The following is a 22,920-nucleotide window of genomic DNA, read 5'->3' as shown; positions in this document are numbered from 1 at the left end:
CTGTGGGCAGAGAAGTTAGCTAAAAAATAAAGCTGAGGTGTGGGCAAAAACTTTATTGGATCATTAGCTAGGTACCAATAAGGTATCTCTAATGTGTGCTTGCCAGTAGCTGCTTTTTTTTCTTGGAAAATGTTACTTGCACACAGGGGCTGACTGGCAACTTTTGGCCCAGGGTGCAAACCAGAGGCCCATGGTGCAGTGACTTGTTCCTCCTCCCACTCTCCCTCTTCCTGGCTGCCTCCTGACCCCCATTCCAGGCCGAAGCTCCGCTGTTACTGACCAAATACAGGTTCCTGGCTACTGGGGGGGGGGTGGTTGGGGGGAGCCGGGACAACTTGGTCAGGGGTCTCCAGTGGGGCATAGAACCGGCCTTTGCTCAGTTTACACTATCCATGCTGGAGGGGAGGCCTGAGCTCTGTCCTTGTCTTCATCCCACACTCAGTAGGTCAGCGGTGGGGACATATTACTTTTCAAAGGGAATCCTTTAGGCATGTCTGTGGCAGAAGAGGTGCAGCCTTTTTATAGGGCATCAGAGTGGCCTGGGGGGCAGTTGCCCCTCTGGCCCAGTCCTAACCTGCTTACATGCAGCCTCTGAGGTTCTGGTGGTAACACTAACAGTTTTGACTATAGAACAGTGATCAGTGGGTCACTCGCTGTGTAGCTCCATTATTCAGAAACTTTTTTTCCCCAGTCATCCTCCAGGATGGCCACATGAGATAGGCTCCACCTCCTACAGGAAACACAAGCACTGGAGGGGATCCTTCAGTTTATTTTTAACTCTGGCGATTTATCCATGGAAGGCGTCCCTGGATACCTCCCTCACCCCTTGTGGAAAGCTGAGGCAATCAGTCACAGGGCTGGAGGGGAGGAGAGTAACTCCCCAATTTTTTAATGGACTCCAGGTCAAGACAGGTAGGCCAGGCCACAGGCTGTTTTGACAGTGTAGAGAAGGGGGGGTTCTGTGTTTTTTTTTTTTTTTTCCCTCCCACCCTTGCTTTAGGTGAAGTTTGGGATGAGGGAAGAGCCTGGAATTACTTACTGCCAGACCAGCGGTGCTGTCCCTCTGCGGTATCCCGCCACGTTCCTCCAGCCTTGGGTAGGCTCGCACGGGAGAAGGGGGCTTTGGCATCCTCACTTTCCACCCGCTGACGCAGTTTTTTTTTTTTTTTTCCTGGCACATCTTCTTTAGTGATTGCCGGGAGCAGAAGTGACAATCAAAATGGCGCCGCTACAGGAAGCGGGCAGGCGGCCATTTTGGTTGTGGGCAAGCAGCGTGATCAGGTTGGTTGCCCTCCTTTGGACATGGGCGGCCTTTTTTTTTTTTTTTTTTTTAAAGCGCTAAATTCAAATGACAGAACCGCAGTGTTTGGCAACACACTAAAGCATCATCCCTCCCCTCCAGGTGGTCCAATGACGGAGGACCAAGGCCATTTACTGGAAGCTGCAGAGCCAGGTCCCAGCGCTCACTCAGTGAGGGGAGGAAGCAGGAGGGGCTCTCCAAGCTGGTCTGCACTCCTGTTTTTTCTTTTTGTGTCTTGGGGTTGACGTATATATATATTCTTAGGAGGGGAGAGGTGGTATTCTCAGCAGGTGGGTCCCCTATGCTGACTTTTTTTTTTCTCTCCCCCTCCCCTCTCTCGGGAGGGTGGTTTCTCAGAGCCCGATGGGCCCTCACGAAGTCCCGCAGAGAGCATGAACCGATGGTGGCCGCCTGCTCCCCGGTGGGGAGGGGAGAACGAGAACAAATCAATGAGATGAACGGCGAAGACCGCCCATCTACCTCATCTCTAGGTAAACCTCTAAACCAAAGGGGAAATCCAGAAAACCTTCACACTAGCCGCAGCCGAGCCCTTCAGATTAGACTCGGAAGAGGAAGGTGAACTACTATAGCAAGATAGCTCAGACTCCGACTGCGATTCAGGCTTGGTTGAATCTCAGATTCCCAAACCTCTTTTCCCAGCAGAGAAAACGGAAGAACTTTTAAAAGCGATCTATATTACAGATCCAAGAATCGCAGTCTACGGATTCCATCAGGGATTAACTGTATAGAGGGCTTCAAGAAGAGAAGCGCAAATCATTTTCAATCAGTCTACCAAGGGCTTTGCAAACAAGGATGGAAGAACTCCGAAAACAAATTTTTCCCAAAAGCTTTAAAAAGGAGGTTTCCATTCGATGAACAGTGTCCTCACAAAATGCCGGAAATTGGGACACATTCTTGACTAAGGTGTCAAAAAAAATAAATTGCATCTCTTTCGACATGAGCCGACTAAACCCCATTGACCACAAAATGGAGGTCACCCTACATCGGGCATATGAGGCAGGGGGTTTTCAGCCCAACATAGCTAACAGTCGCAGTCAGTAACATGTTGTTTTGGCTAGAACAACTTGGGGGACACCTGGGCAAATTTCCGGGGACAGGGAAATCTCTGGATTCCCTCCTCATAGAAAAAGGGAGTGGCTTGCATGGCCAATGCTTCGGCTGAGGCAGTAAGATTCTCTGCTTGCACCACAGGCCTGGTTAACGCAGCTAGGCCTGGTGACTCAAGACCTGGTAGAGGGACTACGCCTCCAAGAACAAAATGTGCAACGTTCCTTTTCAAGGGCAACTTACTGGTTGGCTCTGAACTCGAAAAGGTGTTTGAGAGGTCAACGGACAAAACAAAAGGGTTTTCCCTTCAGAAAACCTTAGGAAAGGTTTTCGTCCGCATAAGCATTGAACTTGACTAGAAATGAAGCCTCAGACACAGCATAGATGGGTCTTCAATAAGAACAAGGGCAAGCCTAATGTTTTTTTCCCAAACTCAACAACTTCCAGCAAACCACAATAACTATGCCCAACAAGTGTTTAAGTGGTTAGCACGTCTTCTTTGCAGCTGGCATTGAGGGTTCAGATCCCCTACCTACATCTTTCTCTGTGGTTCTACTTGCATAAATTCAGAAGTTGTCTGGCTTCCTTGTTTAAACCAGCAGGGTTGGGAGGGGGGGTGCTTAATTTCCTCCCGCAATGGAGAAACGTTCTGCTCGAGCCACTTTATTCTATAGATTTTAGCTCAAAATAGAATTTGTAGCGAAGCCTTCAATCAGGTTCAGGTCTACGAAGGTGCCAACCGGTTCAAGACAAAATGCCCATAAATACGGCAAGCAGGGAATTACTAAGGGAAGAAGTGATAGCGGAAGTACATCCAACTCTTCTCTCTCTGGGACACTACTCCCAGGCAGGGGCGTACCTAGAGCATTTGGCACCCGGGGCGGATCCTATATCTGGCACCCCCCCCCCCCCAGGCAACGAACATTGACGTGTCATGTGTAAAATGTATGGAGACCCCTTTTACATTACACAGAACCATTACCCCTGGACCCCTTTACATTACACAGCCCCTGTACCCCTGGACCCCTTTACATTACACAGCCCCCTTACCCCTGGACCCCTTTACATTACACAACCCCTGGACCCCTTTACATTACACAGCCCCTGGACCCCTTTACATTACACAGCCCCTGGACCCCTTTACATTACACAGCCCCTGGACCCCTGGACCCCTTTACATTACACAGCCCCCTTACCCCTGGACCCCTTTACATTACACAGCCCCTGGACCCCTTTACATTACACAGCCCCCCATTGGAACCCTTTACATTACACAGCCCCATACAACCCTTTACATTACACAGCCCCCCAATATAACCCCTTTACAATACAAAGCCCCCACCAATAGAACCCCTCTACAATAAATCCCCCCATAGAACCCCTATACAATACAAGGCCCCCCCATAGAACCCCTATACAATACAAGGCCCCCCCATAGAACCCCTATACAATACAAAGCCACCCCCATAGAACCCCTATACAATACAAAGCCACCCCCCCCAAAAAAAGAACCCCTTTACAATACAAAGTCACCCCCCCTCAAAATAACCTTTACAATACAAAGCCCCCCCTCAAAATAACCCCTCTACAATACAAAGCCCCCCCGCCCCCCTCAAAATAACCCCTTTACAATACAAAGCCCCCCCCGCCCCCCTCAAAATAACCCCTTTACAATACAAAGCCCCCCCCCCGCCCCCCCTCAAAATAACCCCTTTACAATACAAAGCCCCCCTCAAAATAACCCCTTTACAATACAAAGCCCCCCCCTACCTTTTTAGGAGGAGAGCGGAGGAGGAGGAACTGTTTAAAGCAGAGAGGATGTGAGAGACTCACTGTCACTCCCGAGCCCTGAATACACAGCGATCGGCGCCTCGGCGGGAACTGCGGAAGTTACTATGCTGGTTAATGAGCAGGTGATTGGTTGATAGGCGGTCCTAGCAACAAATCGCCTTCTCATTAACCAGCATAGTAAACTGCGGCAGCGCCGATCGCTGTGTATTCAGGGCTCGGGAGTGACAGTGAGTCTCTCTCATCCTCTCTGCTTTAAACAGTTCCTCCTCCTCCGCGGTGGAAGCAGTCTGGCGGCCGGCCCCGGGTGTCACTCTGATCTTCCCTGACACACTGACACCCCCCTAATGTGTGGCACCCAGGGTGGACCGCCCCCCCTATTGGTACGCCACTGCTCCCAGGTATCCCAGAGGGCAAAACCCTCTGGCAGATCCCACCTTATCTTGAACCTGGGGGGAAAAGCAGAAAAAAAACCTAACCAGTCTCTACGTTACAGGAAGTTCAAAATGGAGACCATTTTCTCGGTCAAAACTTAACTTCCAGCAGCAGCTTTTCTGCTGTTGACTCTCGACCTGAAGGATGCATACCTCCACATCCCAATTCATCCCAGCCACCAAAGGTTCCTGTGGTTTTTTTTTTTTTTTTTTTTTTGCCGTTCCGGAGGGGACAAACTTGCAGAACTCTTATCCCAGAAGGCTACATCCCTGGGTTACATCAACACGATGGGGGGGGGGGGGGGGGGGAATCATTCTCCCAGAGGAAAAAGTAGCAAAATTAAACAACATAGCAAACCAGCTAAAATTAGCAGAACAATTGACAAGGAAAGCCATTATGTCTCTTAGGACTCACGTCTGCTTCAATTCCGGCAGTACAGTATAGCCAGCTTCTCTTGAGGGCCCCACAGTGCCACCTGTTGAATGACTGGGACAAAATCTTGGAAACCATTCTGATTCCCAGAGCAGTTGGGAAAACCCTGTCTTGGTGGACAGACACGCTGAGGAGAGGTAAACTAGTCCGAGTCACCACGGATGCAAGTGCATCTGAATGTGGGGGGGGGGGGCGCGCACATTGGACAACAGGTCAGGCAAAGAACCTAGGATCCAGAGATAACAGAAGCATCCTACAACTTGAGGGAATTGACTGCGGTACTGAAGGCCCTCTTAGCCTTCCAGGAAACAGTAGGGGGAAAGCATGTGCAGATTCTGTCAGACAATGTCACAACGGTGACATACATCAACAGACAAGGTACTAGGACAAGAACCCTTATGAGGACAGCGCATGTGTTTCTCTTTGGGGCAGAAGCACACCTAAGATCTCTGATGGTGGTACACATAAAGTGGACCCGACAGAATGGGAACTATACCAGAATTTTTTCTATGCTCATCGGAAGGTAGGGATTTCGGAGGTTGATCTCTTTGCCTAGAGGTGACAGATTTTTCTCTCTAAAGACACTCACTGAGGATAGCTTCCCATGGTCGTTCAGACTGAGATATGCATTTCCTCCGATACAGCTGCTCCCCAGAAAGATTCAGGCGGGAAAGGCAATAGTGATCCTTGTGGCACCCTTCTGGCTGACAAGAGCCTGGTTCTCGGCTCTGAGGAAAAGGGCAGAGGAAGACCCCTGGACTCTACCGATCCAGGACAGCCTTCTCCTGCAGTCCAGAGCCCACCATCCTCATCTTCAGACCTTAAAATTGACAGCATTATTCTTGAACGGTGTCTTGCAGAGAAAAGGCCTCTCTGCAAGAGTCGTAGAAACACTTCTAAAAAGCAGAAAACCTATTACAAGGGAAGTTTACGGGAAGATTTGTAATAAATACTCCGCAAACATGCGACCGAAAAAACGAGATTTGCAAAACGTGGGCACTTTTCTGCTTAACGGAGCAGGAGCTGGCTTGACAGTAAGCACTCTTAAAGTACATACCGCATCACCTTCAGGTTTTTTGGACAATCGGCTTAGTGAAAACTCTCTGGGTAAACTATTTTTCAAAGCGATCTCAAGGAAACGTCCGGCCAAGAGCATGAAGGTAGCCCCTTGGGACCTTTCCCTAGTGCTCAGAGCATTAACTCAAGCCCCTTTTGAACCAATTGCAGAATCTTCATTAAAAATCCTGACGCTTATAACAGCCTTCCTAATCACGATTACGTCGGCTTGACAGGTTAGTGAACTTCAGGCCCTCTCCAAAAAAACAAAAAACATTTTCACTGTCTTGCCAGACAAAATGGTACACAGGACAGACCCGCTGTTCCTTCCCAAAAGCTTCATCAGCCTTTCATGGGGCACAAGAGGTTGTTTGCCATTTTTCTGCCAAAATCCTGCCAACCAAGGGGAGGAAATGTTCGAAACCTTGGACGTCAGAAGATGCGCCCTTCACTATCTGGAGGCCACCAAACAGTTTAGGAAAGTTCCAAATCTTTTCGTTTTAAAAATAAAATCACAGGTACATAAGTATTTACTGCCTTTGCTCAATACTTTATTGAAGCACCTTTGGCACAAATTACAGCCTCAAGTCTGAGTATGATGCTACAAGCTTGGCACACCTATTTTTGTGCAGTTTCCCCCATTCTTTGCAGGACCTCTCAAGCTCCATCAGGTTGGATGGGGAGTGGTACACTTTCAGACCTCAACAGATGTTCAATCAGGATCAAGTCTGGGCTCTGGTTGGGCCATTTAAGGACATTCAGTGTTTTTGTCCTATAGCCTTTGTTATCTTGGCTGTGTGCATAGTGTCATTGTCCTGTTGGAGGATGAACCTCGCCCCCGGTCTGAGGTCCAGAGCGCTCTGGAGCAGGTTTTCATCAAGGAAGTCTCTGTACATTGAGCATTACTGCCACCACCATGCTTCACTGTAGGTGTAGTATTTGGCAGGTAATAAACAGTGGCTGGTTTTCTCCAGACATGACACTTGCCATTCAGGCCAAAGAGTTCAATCTTTGTTTCATCAGACCAGAGAATTTTCTCATGGTCTGAGATTCCTTCAGTCCTTCAAACTTCAAAGGGGCTATCGTATGCCTTTTTACTGAAGAGTTGTTTCTGTCTGGCCACTGTACCATACAGGCCTGATTGGTGGAGTGCTGCAGAGATGGTTCTTCTGGAAGGTTCTCCTCTGTCCAGAGAATCGCTGGAGTTCTGTCACACCATCCGGTTCTTGGTCACCTCACTTCTCCCTTGATATTGCTCAGATTTGCCTGCTCTAGGAGGAGTCCTGGTGGTTCCAAACTTTTCATTTACGGATGATGGAGGCCACTGTGCTCATTGGGACCCTCAATGCTGCATATACAGTTGTATTCAAAATTATTCAAACCCCCCCCATGCTGTAAAGGGTTTTAGAGAATTTAGTGTACATTTGTAATTGTATTCAAAATGAAATCCTACAAGGACTTCTTAAAGAACCATATGCAACTAAAATGACATCAATTGGTTTTGTAATACAGTAGTAAATGTTTCTTTTGTGAATTCTTCATTGACACAATTATTCAACCCCTTAAAGACTACCACTCTGAAGAACAGAGGTTCATTGAAGTGTTTTCAATCAGGTATTGAAAACACCTGTGGATGTCAGGGAGCAGCAATAAAGCCTAATGAGCACCAATTAGGCAGCTTTAAAATGACTGATACTCAGCTCCTTCTAGACATTTACTGGTGTGGTTACAAACATGGTGAAGTCAAGAGAATGGTCCAGGAAGACGAGAGATGAGGTGATTACTCTTCACATGAAGGGCAATGGCTATAAGAAGATTGCAAAGATGTTAAACATACCAAGAGACACCATAGGAAGCATAATTCGCAAATTCAAGGCAAAGGGCACTTGAAACGCCACCTGGTCGTGGCAGAAAGAAGATGCTGACTTCGACTGCTGTGCGATACCTGAAGCGTAGAGTGGAGAAAAGTCCCCGTGTGACTGCTGAGGAACTGAGAAAAGATTTGTCAGATGTGGGTACTGAAGTTTCTGCTCAGACAATACGGCGCACACTGCGTAATGAAGCCCTCCATGCCAGAACTCCCAGGCGCACCCCCTTGCTGTCTCCAAAGAATAAGAGTCGACTGCAGTATGCCAAGTCATGTGGACAAACCACAGAAGTTTTGGGATAGTGTTCTGTGGACCGAAGAAACAAAATTAGAACTGTTTGGGCCCACGGATCAACGCTATGTTTGGAGGAGGAAGAACAAGGCCTATGAAGAAAAGAATGCCTTGCCTACTGTGAAGCATGGCGGGGGGGTCAATCATGCTTTGGGGCTGTTTTGCTTCTGCAGGTACAGGGAAGCTTCAGCGTGTGCAAGTTACTATGAATTCTCTTCAGTACCAGGAGATAGTGGATGACAATGATGCAGTCCGTCACAAACCTGAGGCTTGGGAGACGGACCTTTCAACAGGAGTGGCCATCAGTCACCAGATTTAAAATCCGATTGAAAACTTCTGGTGGGACTTAAAGAAAGCAATTGCAGTGCACAAGCCTAAGAATGTGACTGAACTGGAGGCTTTTGCCCATGATGAATGGGCGAAGATACCCGTAGATCGCTGCAAGACACTTGTGTCAAGCTATGCTTCATGTTTAAAAGCTGTTATAACTGTAAAAGGATGTTGTACTAAGTACTTTGAATGTAATTTGGGGGTTGAATAAAACTGATAATGTGAGCACAGAAAAGACATTTGTGGTTATTTCATTATATGTACGTACATGTGTTTTTTTTTTTTTTTTGTGGCTTTCGCTAAATGTTTGTTACACTGAATAATTGATCATTTATAGTGATTTTTAACAAGATTAATTATGTTTAAATGAGCACAGTATTTATGCATATGTTGAAGTGCAGCACTTTAGTTGCATTTTCACAGTACAAAACTTTTTTTGAAAGTCTATTTCTACCCACATGCTCTTTGAATTATTCATGACCTGTTCTTGGATTCCTAGTGTGTGCAGACCTTAGATTCCACGTTTTGTTTTTTCCAGGTGACCGAGTTTAATATCACTGCAAGCCAAGACCTTGGAGAGCTCCTGCTGGTTAGGCTGTCCATGGATCGCTACCTAAATTTCCCTCTGGATGCCTGGTACTGCAATTATGTCACTGTTACCTGCCCCAAAGACAACCTCTACCAATTCCCATTGTATCAGTGGATATTAAAATCTGTGGAGATCCCAGAAGGGAAGGGTGAGAGATGATTTTATTATTAAATAAGAATTCTTTTTAACCATCTCTATGTAGTTCATTTTCCGAGCAGATGTGAAATATTACCAAACATCATGAGTTGTAGTTCTACAAAACTCCAAAAAAGCTCCCTGCAAAAGAAGATAAATTGGTCTTACCTCATTAACAGCCCATAGCAGCTTGTTCACAGCAATATGTGCACTTTTAAACATTCATATTTTACTTCTCTTTAATGTTTTATTGAATATTCAATATGGGAAAACAAATTAACAATATTGTACAGACAATGTGATAAATTAACATGGCTATCATGCGACAAAACAATGTACGTATCGTTGAAGGAACATATATAGGTTGACCTTGATGGGGATAAGCATTAGTAAACGTTATGATCAATTTTTCCTGCCTTCCCCACCCCGTCAACTGAAACATTCTTTAATTTTTAAAATATGTTTAAACCATAAAGGAAATACCAAAGAGATTATGTTGGGAAAGACAAACCTAAAGTAAGAGTAAAGGGGGGGGGGGGGGAGGAAATGGTGAAAAATGGTGTGAGTATATGATAGTGTAGATTAGTGAAAATCAGGTTAGATTAGGGTAATGTAAATTATATTGCATTACATTACCAGCACGCTTGGAGTAGGCCTACATGTGACCTATAACAGTCCAGCTCGGGGTCCCCTTCCAGATGCGCAATCCACGGGCTCCACCTTTTCAAAAAGCCTCACTGTGTCATTTAATATTGCAGAAAGGCATTCGTTGACCACTATCTAAGATTCAAAGGGTATAACAGCCGACTTCCATGACCTCACAATCACTATTTTTGCTGCCACAAATATGAATCGGATTATCCTCTTGTCATGTCTCAGGGCCCCTTCCACCACATCTCCCAGCAGCGCCTGTTTTGGGGATTTTTGTAGGTTTACCTGGGTCAAAGAATAAACAAAATTGTACACCCTAATCAAGTACTGTCTCATTTTGGGGCATTGCCACCAAATGTTAAATGCTGTTCCCCCTCTGGCCACAGCCATGGAAGCAGAGCGGAGAAGCTATCAAGACATGAGGCCAGTCTGGCTGGGACCATGTACCACAGTAAAAGAACCTTATAGTTTGCCTTGGTGATTGAGGTATTGATTAGGGCCCTGGAGGCGTTATGTGCTAATTTTTGCCATATACTTCACTTACTTTTTTTTTTCTTTGCATTCAAACTTTTGCACATGCATTTCACTTTCAAATAAGGGAGGGTGCAAATTTGGCTGGATGTGGCTTTGTCATGGGAAATGGGGGGGGGCTTTACCTATTTTTTATCTTGTAATCTGGACTCCTGCATTATGTACATTATCCACTCTTGACCCCTGCACTTGGGCATTATGCACTTGTAACCTAGAGCAGTCTATGCCTATTTAAGCCCCTCACAGTGCCGTTTTGCCTCCCCCACCCATTGGTGTGGTGTACTGTGCTTCTATTGGCTTTGTCCTCTATTTCGCCATCCCCCATTGTTCAACAATGGACAGCTTTTCTACAGTAATATTTGGAGATTCTTTTGTGCAAAAGAGGAAAAAGTAGAAAAAGCAGAGCCTGGCTTTGAGGATTTTGGAAACTAGGCTATATGAGAAGAGTGGAGACTTGGAGGTTTGTTGGAGGGAAGGGCGGTGGTAATAACTGTACTAAAACATTTTTTTAATAGTATATTCATTGTTCTACCCATGACATAGTACTGTAGTTTAACACAACAACCAGTTATAATAAGTCCTCTTTATGTTAATAACTGCACTCGACTGGGAATATCTAATGCCAAGCTGTTATGGGGTTCAGTGAAATGTAGGCTTTTGAGTATCTGATTGTCAGCCATGGTCCCTCTGGACATACTTCTGTGCCTCTTCACAGGCTAATGCTTCCTCTCGTAGACATAGGAATTTGGCTAATACTTATAAGCATGCATAGATGCGCATACACATGCGCATTGACGTGCTTGCGTGCACGTGTCAGATGTTGGTGCCAAAGGCGTCATTTAAATTAGTGCTGTTTGGTCTTCAGCCTACCATGTGAACTGTCATTCTGCATCATTCCAGTTGCTGACCCAGCTAGTCTGACATTTCTCTCCATACTCCGTGTGCATCGACCCCCCCCCCCCCCCCCTCCCCAGCTTGTCCATGACCACTGCTTCTGCCTGCTTAATTTGCTTTAGTTTTACTGACTGGCTCCTGACCTGGCTTGTACCCTGACCACGCACTTGCCAGCTCCTGTGTACCTGATCCGTCCTGCCAGTGCATGACCCAGCCTGCCTGACTCTGCTAATCCTCCTGTGGTTTCCAGTACTTGCCTTACATCCTGCTGTCCCTGCTGTTCTACAGTCCGCTACCGGTGTATACCTGCCCTGCTGTTAGTACCAGCCTGCTTGTCTGCCACCCACTGGTCTACCAACCTGCCTGCTTCACTGAAGACTGATTCTCCTGCCTGGCATGGATACCCACTCTGCTACTTACAAGACTTGCAGGCACTAGTGCCACTCTGCTCTCCTGCGCCTCCTGTCCACACTACCAGGGGCCCAGAGTCAGGTGTTAGAGAGGCCTTCCTCATCATTTCAGGCTCTGCTGCTACCAGGTACTGATGCTGCGGAGCCCAAACTTTACTCAATAGCACTATAGACCTCAGTGTTCATTGGGATTGGCTGTTTGGTACTTCTATCACAAAGGTGTCAAAAGCAATTTCATCGCCGGCCGAATCAGCATTATGGTTGCCCTCAAAGGGCCTGTTGTATCTAGAAGACTATAAATATTTACCCAAGCCTGGTTTTCTCAAATAGGTGCTCAGCCCCACCTTCACCGCTGAACCACATTGAACTGTGGGTGTGGCTAAATTGCAGTAACAGTTGGAAGTTCTTAAAGGGGCAAAAAATACCAGAAGTAAATTCAGGGGTGCTCTATGTAGAGTGCAGTTTCAGGGGTGCGTTGTGTGCTGCATACAAAGTGCAGGTTTAGGGGTTTGTTATAACTAGTGTGCAGGGTTAAGCTTTTTCACAGGCTGTCACATCTCCCTTCCACCCCTCCTCGGCCCTGAACTCTGCACCACTCTCACCCATTTGTCACCTGCACAAATCTCTCTCCACTTACCACCCCCCCCCCCCCGCTTCCTCCCTTCCTGGCACAAGTACCTCCCGGCAGTGTAGGCGACTACGCCTCTCACTTGCAAGGGAGATCATTGGTCAGCACCTGTAGGAAAAGAAATAGCCGCACATCCAGGGATTCCAATAGGTTTTAAATACCTTTTGTAATGATTAAGCACAAGATGTATGTGTGAAACGCGTCTACGAGACTTCATGTTGGTGTCTTTGGTGTCATCACTTGCAACTTTTTGGAAATAAAGGTATTTAAAAACCTATTGGAATCCCTGGTTGTGCGGCTATTTCTTTTCCTACAAGCGTTCCCACGGAGGCAGGCAGGGGCCAGCACTCTATTGGATATCCTATCTCCTGGCAATCACCACACACTATACACCTGGGGCAGTGTCTTTCCTTTCTTCAGTGCATTGGTCAGCACCTGTGCACCAGGATCACAGTTCAGCTTACCATGTGAGGCCCCATTCCACACTGCACCTGCATCTCCCTTGTCCCTGCCGTGAGTGCAGACAGATCTGTGAGCTGCTGCAAGCAAAGTTGTCCTTGTAAACACAGAAGGCTTCTATGTTTTCAAGTGGAGGGCAAGAGCTGGAGGTGGTGGAACAGACTTCTGCCACGTTCCAGGTGAAAAAGCCCTGGATGCAAGGGCCACATGGAATGGCCTGGAGGACCAGCTTTCGCCAGTAGGCCTTGTATTTGACACTTGCTCTCAGGTTTATGTGCTAAAATATTGTGGTAGCAAATATGTGAATTTATAACCTGTTCTGTTTCAGGTGTTGTGCTAACTAAGAATATTCACCCTGTTCTCCAGCAACAAAGAAAATTGGAATTGGAGATTAAAAGAGAAACCCACAAGTGAGTGATCAGCACATACATTCTACCTCTGTATGGTGAGAGGGGGCTGTCCAATATAGGATTCATTTTTACTCATCTTGCTTATGATAAAGCGGTCTTCTACGTTATCCTTGTTGAATGTGTACAGGTTTGATCAATGGCTTAATGCACTCTGAACACAGGAGGTTGGCCGCTTAGCATGGGTGCCAATGCAAAGCATTCTCTGAGCAAGGTGGAGAGCATGACATCACTGCCATGCCTCTCCACCTCATCCAATCAGACAATGCTTTGCATTCAAGTAGAAATTACAAAACCTTTTCTGAATCGCAAGCATGCTGAGCAGCCCAACCTCCTGTGTTCACAAGATATCAGGTCAGCCGTTTGCTTCCAAGTCTCTTGCTAATTGGAGATCACTGGAGTGGTGTCTAATGCAGTGATTTCCAGCTTCCAGGGCCATTGGCCAGGCATGGTATATACAAGCTGGACCAATGTAACTATGTAAAAATATACCATACCTAGAATTCTTTCATTTTTAACCCTTTGCTATCCATTATTTTTTTTTACATCAATAGCTATTGCTTTTTAGTCTGGAGAAATTGTACAAGAATACAGTGAATCTGATGTGAAGAATTTGATAAACTGATACCAAACCATAGATCAGTGTTTGACTAAGACTGAAGTGAATGAAATATAGCTTGTTAAAGCACCCTGTATCAAAAGCAATTGTCCTTCATTTCTTTTTAAAAAAACCTTTGCTAACCTTTCACACTTTCTGAATATATTAACCACTTCCATACCGTGCGATTTCCGGCACTCCGCTCCTACATGTAAATATCGGGTTTCTTGCTAGAAAATTACTTGGAACCCCCAAACATATATATATTTTTTTTTTTTTTTTTTTTTTTTTTTTTTTGGGACCCTAGGGAATAAAATGGCGGTCATTGCAACTTTTTGTCACATTTTTCAAACTTTTAACTTTTATGAATTAAAAAAAAAACCCTAAAATTAGCCCAATTTTTTTGTATGTGAAAGATGTTACACCAATTTAATACCAACATGTCACACTTGAAAATTGCACACACTCATGGAATGATGCTAAACTTTGGTACCTAAAAATCTCTATAGGCAACGCTTTAAATTTTTTTTACAGGTTACCAGAGTTGCAGTGGAGGTCTTGGGCTAGGTTTGTTGCTCTTGCTCTAACATTCATGGCGATACCTCACATGTATGGATTAAAAGTCGGTTACATATGTGGCCGCTACTAACTCATGCGTTCGCTTCTGCGTGCAAGCACGTGGAGACGGGGGCACTTAAAATTAAAAAGGGAAAGTTAAAAAAAAGATTTTTTTTTTGGATCACTTTTATTCCTATTACAAGCAATTTAAACATCCCTTGTAATAACAATTGTCCTCTTTATGGGGGCGATCTGGGGTCAAGAAGACCTCAGATCTCTCCTACAGGCTAGAAAGCCTGAAATAAAAAAAAGATCTCGGCTATTCAGCCGAGATCAGTGCAATATTGAAACCTGCCAGGCCGGGCGTGACATCCTCGCGTCGCGCCCGGGCCTCTGAGATTTATAGAGACTGCCAGGTACCATCTGGTCCTCGCAGTCTCTAATGTACTTCAGCGGCCGATTCCTTCTCTGGCTCTGATTGCACGGGTGAGCCGGTAGAAGCACTGGAGGGTGGCTGGAGGGGGGGGGGGGGGGTTGATGTCCTTTCCCACCACCTGTAAGAATGATCAAGTGGCTGAACAGCCACTATGATTATGGTGAAGGGAATCACCGGCTGAAAAAAATATGATGGCATCATTCAGATATCCCCACTTAAAGCCCGGGACGTCATGACGTCCAGCGGTAAGGAAGTGGTTCAAGATATGCATGACGTTAAAATAGTTAAAGTTTTGTTTTGTATTCATTATGATAAAATTTTTTTGAAAATTCATGTTTTTTTTTTTTCAGATTCATTTCGTATAGTCTTGTATATTTTGCAAGATTGGCTATTGGCATTTAAAACATTTTTTTGCTGGAGATTACTTATGCACTTTATTCCTGCTAGACCAATATACAAAGAAAAATGGAATAAGCTGATTTTTTTATAGTAAAAAAAGGTTAATGCAAAATTAAAAATGAAATGGATCTGAATTCACTAATGTAACAAAATTATTGGATTCATTATGTTATGATTTAGAGATGGATTCACCACCTCCAATCCAAACACAATAAGTAGGAATCATCATTTTATTTCACTTTTATACCTTGGTGTATTTATTGCAATATGTTTCGATTTTCATTTGTAGTGCATTTTTTTATGAAAAATGTTAATGCAACAGAACCAAAACTGTTCCGAACAATGTCGTGCTTTATTTCGGATGCTTCAAATATCCGAATTAAACACCTTTATTTCGGGTTTGTTGAAATTCTATTGGGATTTATAATAGTGCTGAGGCGATAGCTTGATGATGCAAATGTGTCTAAAATGTGCAAAAAGAAATGAGTGCTATCCTACCATCTATGCTATGCAAACTGTTCAAAAAAATTCAAAGCATATGAAACAATTTATGTGCAAAAAGCCAATGCAGAAAAAAGGGAAACCTATTCCACTTTCTTCACCATTTTTGAATTAGTGATGCATGCTCCACTTGCATACTGTGCTCCAACACCTAGTATAGAAGGGGCCACTCACCAGAAGGCTTTGGGCCAACAGGACCCTCCCAGCTTGTATACTGATTCCTATAATTGGGGTTTGTAGAATACTTTCACTTGTTTCCAGTAATGACCACAGGTTTAAACCAGAATAAAAACAATGCGGTAATCGGGCAATATGTTGATTAAAAATGGTATTTAAAATAAAAGCCGATACTCATGTTTTGATGTGCTCTAAAACGGCACCCACTATGCAGAGCCTGTTTTAAATGCATTCCTCGCCGCTGCTCGTCTCTGAGCCAGCGTACGTTGCACCTGAGCCAAACATGGCATCAAAGACGCGGAACTACTGCCACTAGTAAGACCTCAATGCATTTTACCAGTAGGCATCAGGAAGTCGAGTGGCAGCCATTTTCTTGAAGTCCTTTATACTTTCTAATGATAGCCAATTGGTCAACCAATCTGCCTGGGTGTCATCCCTTATGCAAACTAGTTGGCAATTAATCTAATCATTTTGGATCACTTTTTCACTTTCCCATTTGAACTCCAGCATCTCTATAAAGGATGTGTTATTTCGCGAAGGATGATAAGTTTTAGTAAAATGCACGACATAACATTTACTATGTCTCAATGTTGAATTCACGTGGCCCATTACAATATTTAACCTCGCATGTGGATCGGCAAATATTTTGTTTAAAAACTATACATTATGCAAAAAACATTTACTTATTGGACATTCTTTAAAATTGCAATATAATTAGCCTATGCCATATTAAACTCTAGTTCCCTCTCGTGGCTAAACACATAGACCTCCCCTAAATTCATGTAAACAAAGGGACAATACAGTTTAGAATTTTTTTTTAATGTCAATTAGGACTTTTAAATATAAAGTGTGATATGTAGAAAATTTATATGTAGAAAATGTAATAAGTGGAAAATGTTTAGGTCTATATTCAGGTTCTCAGCCCAGATATTCAATATTACCTTTAGTTCCCTCTACTGATGGTACAACTTATGTGCCTCCCCTCCAATTAAATGGATATAAACATTTTTTTGTGTTTTCATGGTGTAGCTTAGAATCCTTATCCAGCGCAAGTTAGAATCCTTATCCAGCGCAAGTGTGTGTGTCATAAGGATGTAAAACTGTAATTTTTTTGTGAAGAATCAACAAGTGGGACACAATCATGAAGTGGAACGAAATTTTTTGGATATTTCACTTTTTTTTTTTTAAACAAATAGAAAAATTGGGCGTGCAAAATTATTCAGCCCCCTTAAGTTAATACTTTGTAGTGCCACCTTTTGCTGCGATTACAGCTGTAAGTCGTTTGGGGTATGTCTCTTTCAGTTTTGCACATTGTTTCAAAGTGTTATCTCTCAGTATTGGCCAGTATTTTTTATGCTTTTTTCCATTTTTTGTAAATTGCATATTTAATCCTGTGATAAGCCATTTCTTGATTTACCTTTTTAGGGTTCTTAGTAGGTGTTCCCTTTTTCATTTTATTAACTGTAGCACCCTCCTAGATAGGTGCTAGAAAAAGCAGTTTTTGCTCTGTCTGCTCATCAGGAGAGCCTGATCGATGGGCCTGTTACATGAGTCCAGGTGTGATTAATTTGGCCTGAGGGAGTGTCCCCACTTTATCCAATAGGGGAGCATGTTGGACAGTGGAGGAAACCCAGCCAATGACACACTGGCTCCTGTGGCAGTCCCGTGGGAGGGCACAACCGCAGTGCGTCCTGGGATTGTCCATAAAAGTCAAGGGCATGTGTGACAGGGGGTCTTTGAGGCACCTAGTGAGAGGACCCTGAAGGTGTAGAGGGGGGCGCCTAGTGAGAGGACCCTGAAGGTGTAGAGGGGGGCGCCAGCGGTTGGACCCTGAAGGTGTAGAGGGGGGGCGCCTAGTGAGAGGCCCCTGAAGGTGTAGAGGGGGGCGCCAGCGGTTGGACCCTGAAGGTGTAGAGGGGGGCGCCTAGTGAGAGGACCCTGAAGGTGTAGAGGGGGGCGCCTAGTGAGAGGACCCTGAAGGTGTAGAGGGGGCGCCTATGGAGGACCCTGAAGGTGTAGAGGGGGGCGCCAGCGGTTGGACCCTGAAGGTGTAGAGGGGGGCGCCTAGTGAGAGGACCCTGAAGGTGTAGAGGGGGGCGCCTAGTGAGAGGACCCTGAAGGTGTAGAGGGGGGGCGCCTATTGAGAGGACCCTGAAGGTGTAGAGGGGGGCGCCTATTGAGAGGACCCTGAAGGTGTAGAGGGGGGGCAGCTAGTGAGAGGACCCTGAAGGTGTAGAGGGGGGCGCCTAGTGAGAGGACCCTGAAGGTGTAGAGGGGGCGCCAGCGGTTGGACTCTGAAGGTGTAGAGGGGGCGCCTAGTGAGAGGACCCTGAAGGTGTAGAGGGGGGGCACCTAGTGAGAGGACTCTGAAGGTGTAGAGGGGGGGGGCGCCAGTGGTTGGACCCTGAAGGTGTAGAGGGGGGCGCCTATTGAGAGGACCCTGAAGGTGTAGAGGGGGGGCAGCTAGTGAGAGGACCCTGAAGGTGTAGAGGGGGGCGCCTAGTGAGAGGACCCTGAAGGTGTAGAGGGGGCGCCAGCGGTTGGACTCTGAAGGTGTAGAGGGGGCGCCTAGTGAGAGGACCCTGAAGGTGTAGAGGGGGGGCACCTAGTGAGAGGACTCTGAAGGTGTAGAGGGGGGGGCGCCAGCGGTTGGACCCTGAAGGTGTAGAGGGGGGGCGCCAGCGGTTGGACCCTGAAGGTGTAGAGGGGGGGCGCCAGCGGTTGGACCCTGAAGGTGTAGAGGGGGGGCGCCAGCGGTTGGACCCTGAAGGTGTAGAGGGGGGGCGCCAGCGGTTGGACCCTGAAGGTGTAGAGGGGGGGGCGCCAGCGGTTGGACCCTGAAGGTGTAGAGGGGGGGTGCCAGCGGTTGGACCCTGAAGGTGTAGAGGGGGGGCGCCAGCGGTTGGACCCTGAAGGTGTAGAGGGGGGGGGGCGCCAGCGGTTGGACCTTGAAGGTGTAGAGGGGGGGGCGCCAGCGGTTGGACCCTGAAGGTATTAAAGTGTACAGCGTACAGTGTTGAGAGTTAGAGCCTTTTAAGCGCCAGCAAGCTTTTGTCGGCGTAAAGACAGCGCTTAACCACTTAAGCCCCGGAGGATTTGGCTGCTAAAGGACCAGGGGTTTTTTTGCGATTTTTTTACTGCGTGACTTTAACGGACAATTGCGCGGTCGTGCGACGCTGTACCTAAACGAATTTGACGTCCTTTTTTTCCCACAAACAGAGCTTTCTTTTGGTGGTATTTGATCACCTGTGCGATTTTTTGATCACGCGCTATAAACAAAAGAGCGTAAATTTTGCAAAAATAACAATATTTTCACATTTTTTTATATGAAATTCCCCAAAAAAAAAGTAAAAATCAAAATTTTTTAACATTTTTCGGCCAATTTGTTTTATGCTACCTATGTTTGGTAAAAAAAATCGCAAAAAGCGTATTTTGATTGGTTTGCGCAAAAGTTATCGCGTTTACTAACAAAGAGAAAGATTTTTGTCATTTTTGGTGTTTTTTTTTTTAACGCGTAATGGCGGGGATCTGCGATTTTTTTTTTCGGTACTGCGACATTGCGGCGGACAGATCGGACCCTTGACTGACATTTTTGACACTTTTGGGGTTACCAGTGACATTACTGCAGTAATCAGTGCTATACATATGCACTGTTACTGCAAAAATGACACTGGCAGGGAAGGGGTTAACTTTATTGGACAGGGAGGGGTTAAGTGTGTCCTAGGGGCGTGCTTTCTACTGTGTAGGGACATTCCTATTGGTGTAAAAGCAAAGATCAACCGTTCTACATAGTAGAACGGTCAGATCTTTACTTTTACACAGGGAGAACTGACAGGCAGCTTGTTTACACAAGCTGCTCTGTCTTTCTCCCTTCACAGGAGCGATCGCAGTGTGACTGGCGGACATCGAGTCCGCCGGTCACACGCACTGACTTGCCTGTGAACGAGCCGCGGCGGGCGCGCGCCTCGGCGGGCGCGCGCCCGCCCGCGATAGGCTCGCAAGTCAGTGACAGGCGAGTGACGTACCGATACGTCACTCTGCCTGGCCGGGGCTGACCGCCGCAGTATATAGTCGTGCGGCGGTCGGCAACCGGTTAATGGCATTTTTCTACAAAGTGCCCCATTTGTACCTAGTTGAGCCAGAGGAGTATCCCACTCATTTCCTTCTCCCATCCCCAATATCAAATAAACAAAACAAACCAAAGAATGGTCATCGTCTCCAACACACACTTGGGTATTTAGCTTAAATGGGCTGAAGGTGTCACCAGTAACAATGGCAGACCCACATCAGGCCTAATGCTTGGAAATATTGCTACACTGTTAAGACCTATATTCCCTTTATATTTGTGGTTACGTTTTACACTTATGATTTTTTTTTTGTTTAAGCAAGCTTTAACCACTTCCCTACCGGCGCATTATAAAATGACGCCGGCAGGAATACCCCCTCGATCCGTCATGACGTTCGCCCGTTCCAGCTGTTCTCCTGCCCCCCGGGGAGCACAGTGCGGCGATTGCGGATTTGGCGTGTCCGTAGGGACACAGCCCATCCCCGATCGGTGTAAAGTCATTAAAAAAATGGCTCTTTACCATGTGACTGGCTGTGTCCAATCACAGCCGGCCACATGCACTTTCCTTGTGCACGCCCCCAGGGGCACGCAGAGCGGCGATTAGGGTTTGAGTGTCTCTCTGACAGTCCATCCCTGATCAGGGTAAAGAGCCAATGAAATTGGCTCTTTATCACGTGACTGGCTCTGTCCAATCAAAGCTGGTCACAGAATGTCAACAGACCACCTTGTTCTCCTCCTCACACACCGTTCCTGTGTGAGGAGGAGATTGTGGTAAATGCTAGTTACCGATTACAGTGCACTCTAAAACACCCCCCGCCCCCATAAAGAGGACCTGTCACTAGCCCATCAGAGTACCCGAGTACCTGTCACCAGCCCATCAGGAACTCTGGAGGGGCACTCGGGTACTCTGATGGGCTGGTGACAGGTATTTGGGTACCTATCTGCAGCCCATGTCTTCTAGATTGTGTTGGGGTGTTTGCATTCTAAAATGGGGTCTATTTGTGGGGGTTTCCCTTGTCCTGGTGCTTCAGGGCCTTCAAAAGTGTAATTGGTTGTATTGAAATTATGTAATTTATGCTCCTAGAACACCTGACGGTTCACCTTGCATGTTTGGCCTCTGTATGGGGCTATGCTGTGACAAAGTCTCACATATGTGGTATTGCCATACTCAGGAGTAACAATGTATTTTGGGGTGTAATTTTTGCTATGTACATGCTTTGTGTTAGAAATATCTTATAAATTTTTTTACTTTGAGTAAAAAAAGTTCATTTTCTTTCACATTTTCCAAAAACTTGTGGAAAAAAATGACATGTTCAGAAGATTCATTATGCCTCATAGAATATATGTTGGGGTGTTTTGTTTTCCAAAATGTGGTCATTGTGTGGGTAATTCCCTTGTCCTGGTGCTCCAGGGCCTTCAAAAGTGATGGGTCGTTAGGAAATTATATGTGTAATTTATGCTCCTAGAACACCTGACGGTGCTCCTTGCATGTTGGGCCTCTGTATTTGGCCAGGCTGTGTATAAGTCTCACACATGTGGTATCGCCATACTCAGGAGTAGCAGAATGTATTTTGGGGTGTAATTGCAAGTATGCATATACTGTGTGAGAAATAAACTTGTTATGGCAATTTTATGACAATTTTGTGTGTGTAAAAAAAAAAAAAAAAAAAAAAAAAAAAAAAAAAAATTCCCAATAATTGTGGGAAAAAATAGCAACTTCGAAAAAATCACCATGCCTCTTACTAAAACTCACCATGCCTCTTACTAAATACCCTGGAATGTCTACTTTCCAAAAGGGGTCATTTGGGGCGTATTTGTATTGTCCTGACATTTCAGGGCCTCAAGAAATGAGAGGCGTGTTAGGTGTGATCAATTTTCAATGATTGGCACCATAGCTTGTAGACTCTAACTTTGACACAGACTAAATAATATCCACTAATTTGGGTTTTTACCAAAGATATGTAGCGGTATAAATTTTGGCCCACATTTATGTAAAAAATTATTTGCGAAATTTTAGAAGAGAAACTAAAACAATGTGTTTTTTCTTTCAAAATTTTCGCTTTTTTTCAAAATAAAAAACCCAGTGGTGAATAACTACTACCAAAAGCTTTGTGTGGAAAAAAGATAAAAATTTGATTGGGTACAGCGTAATTATCATTCAAAGTGTGAGTGCGCTAAAAGCTGAAAATTGGTCTGGGCAGGAAGGGGGTGTAACTGCCCTGTATGGAAGTAGTTAATGTAATGGTTACATTACTGATGTAATATGCACAGAAGGTATATAATTTTACACCAGGAACATGTATTTGGGAAGGACAGCACAGCAAATTTATTGAATTATACTGTATATTTATGCACATTTATATGGGAATGTGTACGTTGCTAGCAGATCTCATCAGGATAAAAATGTTATATATAGTTACTTGCAAAGTCCTGTATATATTTGTAACTAAACACTTGGTTCTAGTAACTGGACCTTTAATAATAATTTTTATTTTGTAGGTGGAAAGTTTATGCAGATGGTGTCCCTCGCTGCATTGATATAGCCAATGATGATCCACAGAATCTGCCTCCTAATGACCATTACTCCTTCCAGAAGCAGGCGGGTTTTGGTTCTGCATCATATTCCACGTATGTATCAAGCATCTATTAATCTGCAAAGAAACCCCAGACAATATAAAATGAACACTGATGTCTAATTGACTTCCTTAATGTGTCAGTAAACCCACTGCCATTGATTCGGTACATTATAAGCTACAGTCTGTAGAAAGCATGAAAATATTTGTCTAGTACTTTATTTTCTGCAGTATACATATACTGCAGTCATGTGACTTGTTGCGTATCATCCTGTGAGATCAATGAGCAGAGATATCTGTAAATATCTGATGCATATAGCAGACACCACTGCAGGAAAGT

General features: G+C 45.2%; 1 protein-coding gene across 1 annotated transcript in view; it reads left to right on the top strand.

Annotated features, from left to right (window-relative positions):
- LOC309548493 (polyunsaturated fatty acid lipoxygenase ALOX8-like) overlaps nucleotides 1-22,920 on the top strand; it is a gene marked incomplete at its 5' end in the record, with an annotated part of 109,245 nt that overhangs the window by 1,210 nt on the left and 85,115 nt on the right. The window contains 3 exons of the mRNA XM_082248440.1: nucleotides 9,107-9,305; nucleotides 13,194-13,275; nucleotides 22,507-22,635. Coding sequence (XP_082104566.1) covers nucleotides 9,107-9,305; nucleotides 13,194-13,275; nucleotides 22,507-22,635 — 410 coding nt within the window. The remainder of the gene's footprint in view (nucleotides 1-9,106; nucleotides 9,306-13,193; nucleotides 13,276-22,506; nucleotides 22,636-22,920) is intronic.

Source organism: Pelophylax lessonae, assembly GCF_965119305.1.
Source record: "Pelophylax lessonae genome assembly, chromosome: 2".
NCBI lineage: Eukaryota > Metazoa > Chordata > Amphibia > Anura > Ranidae > Pelophylax > Pelophylax lessonae.
This window is presented reverse-complemented; position numbering and strand designations above follow the sequence as displayed.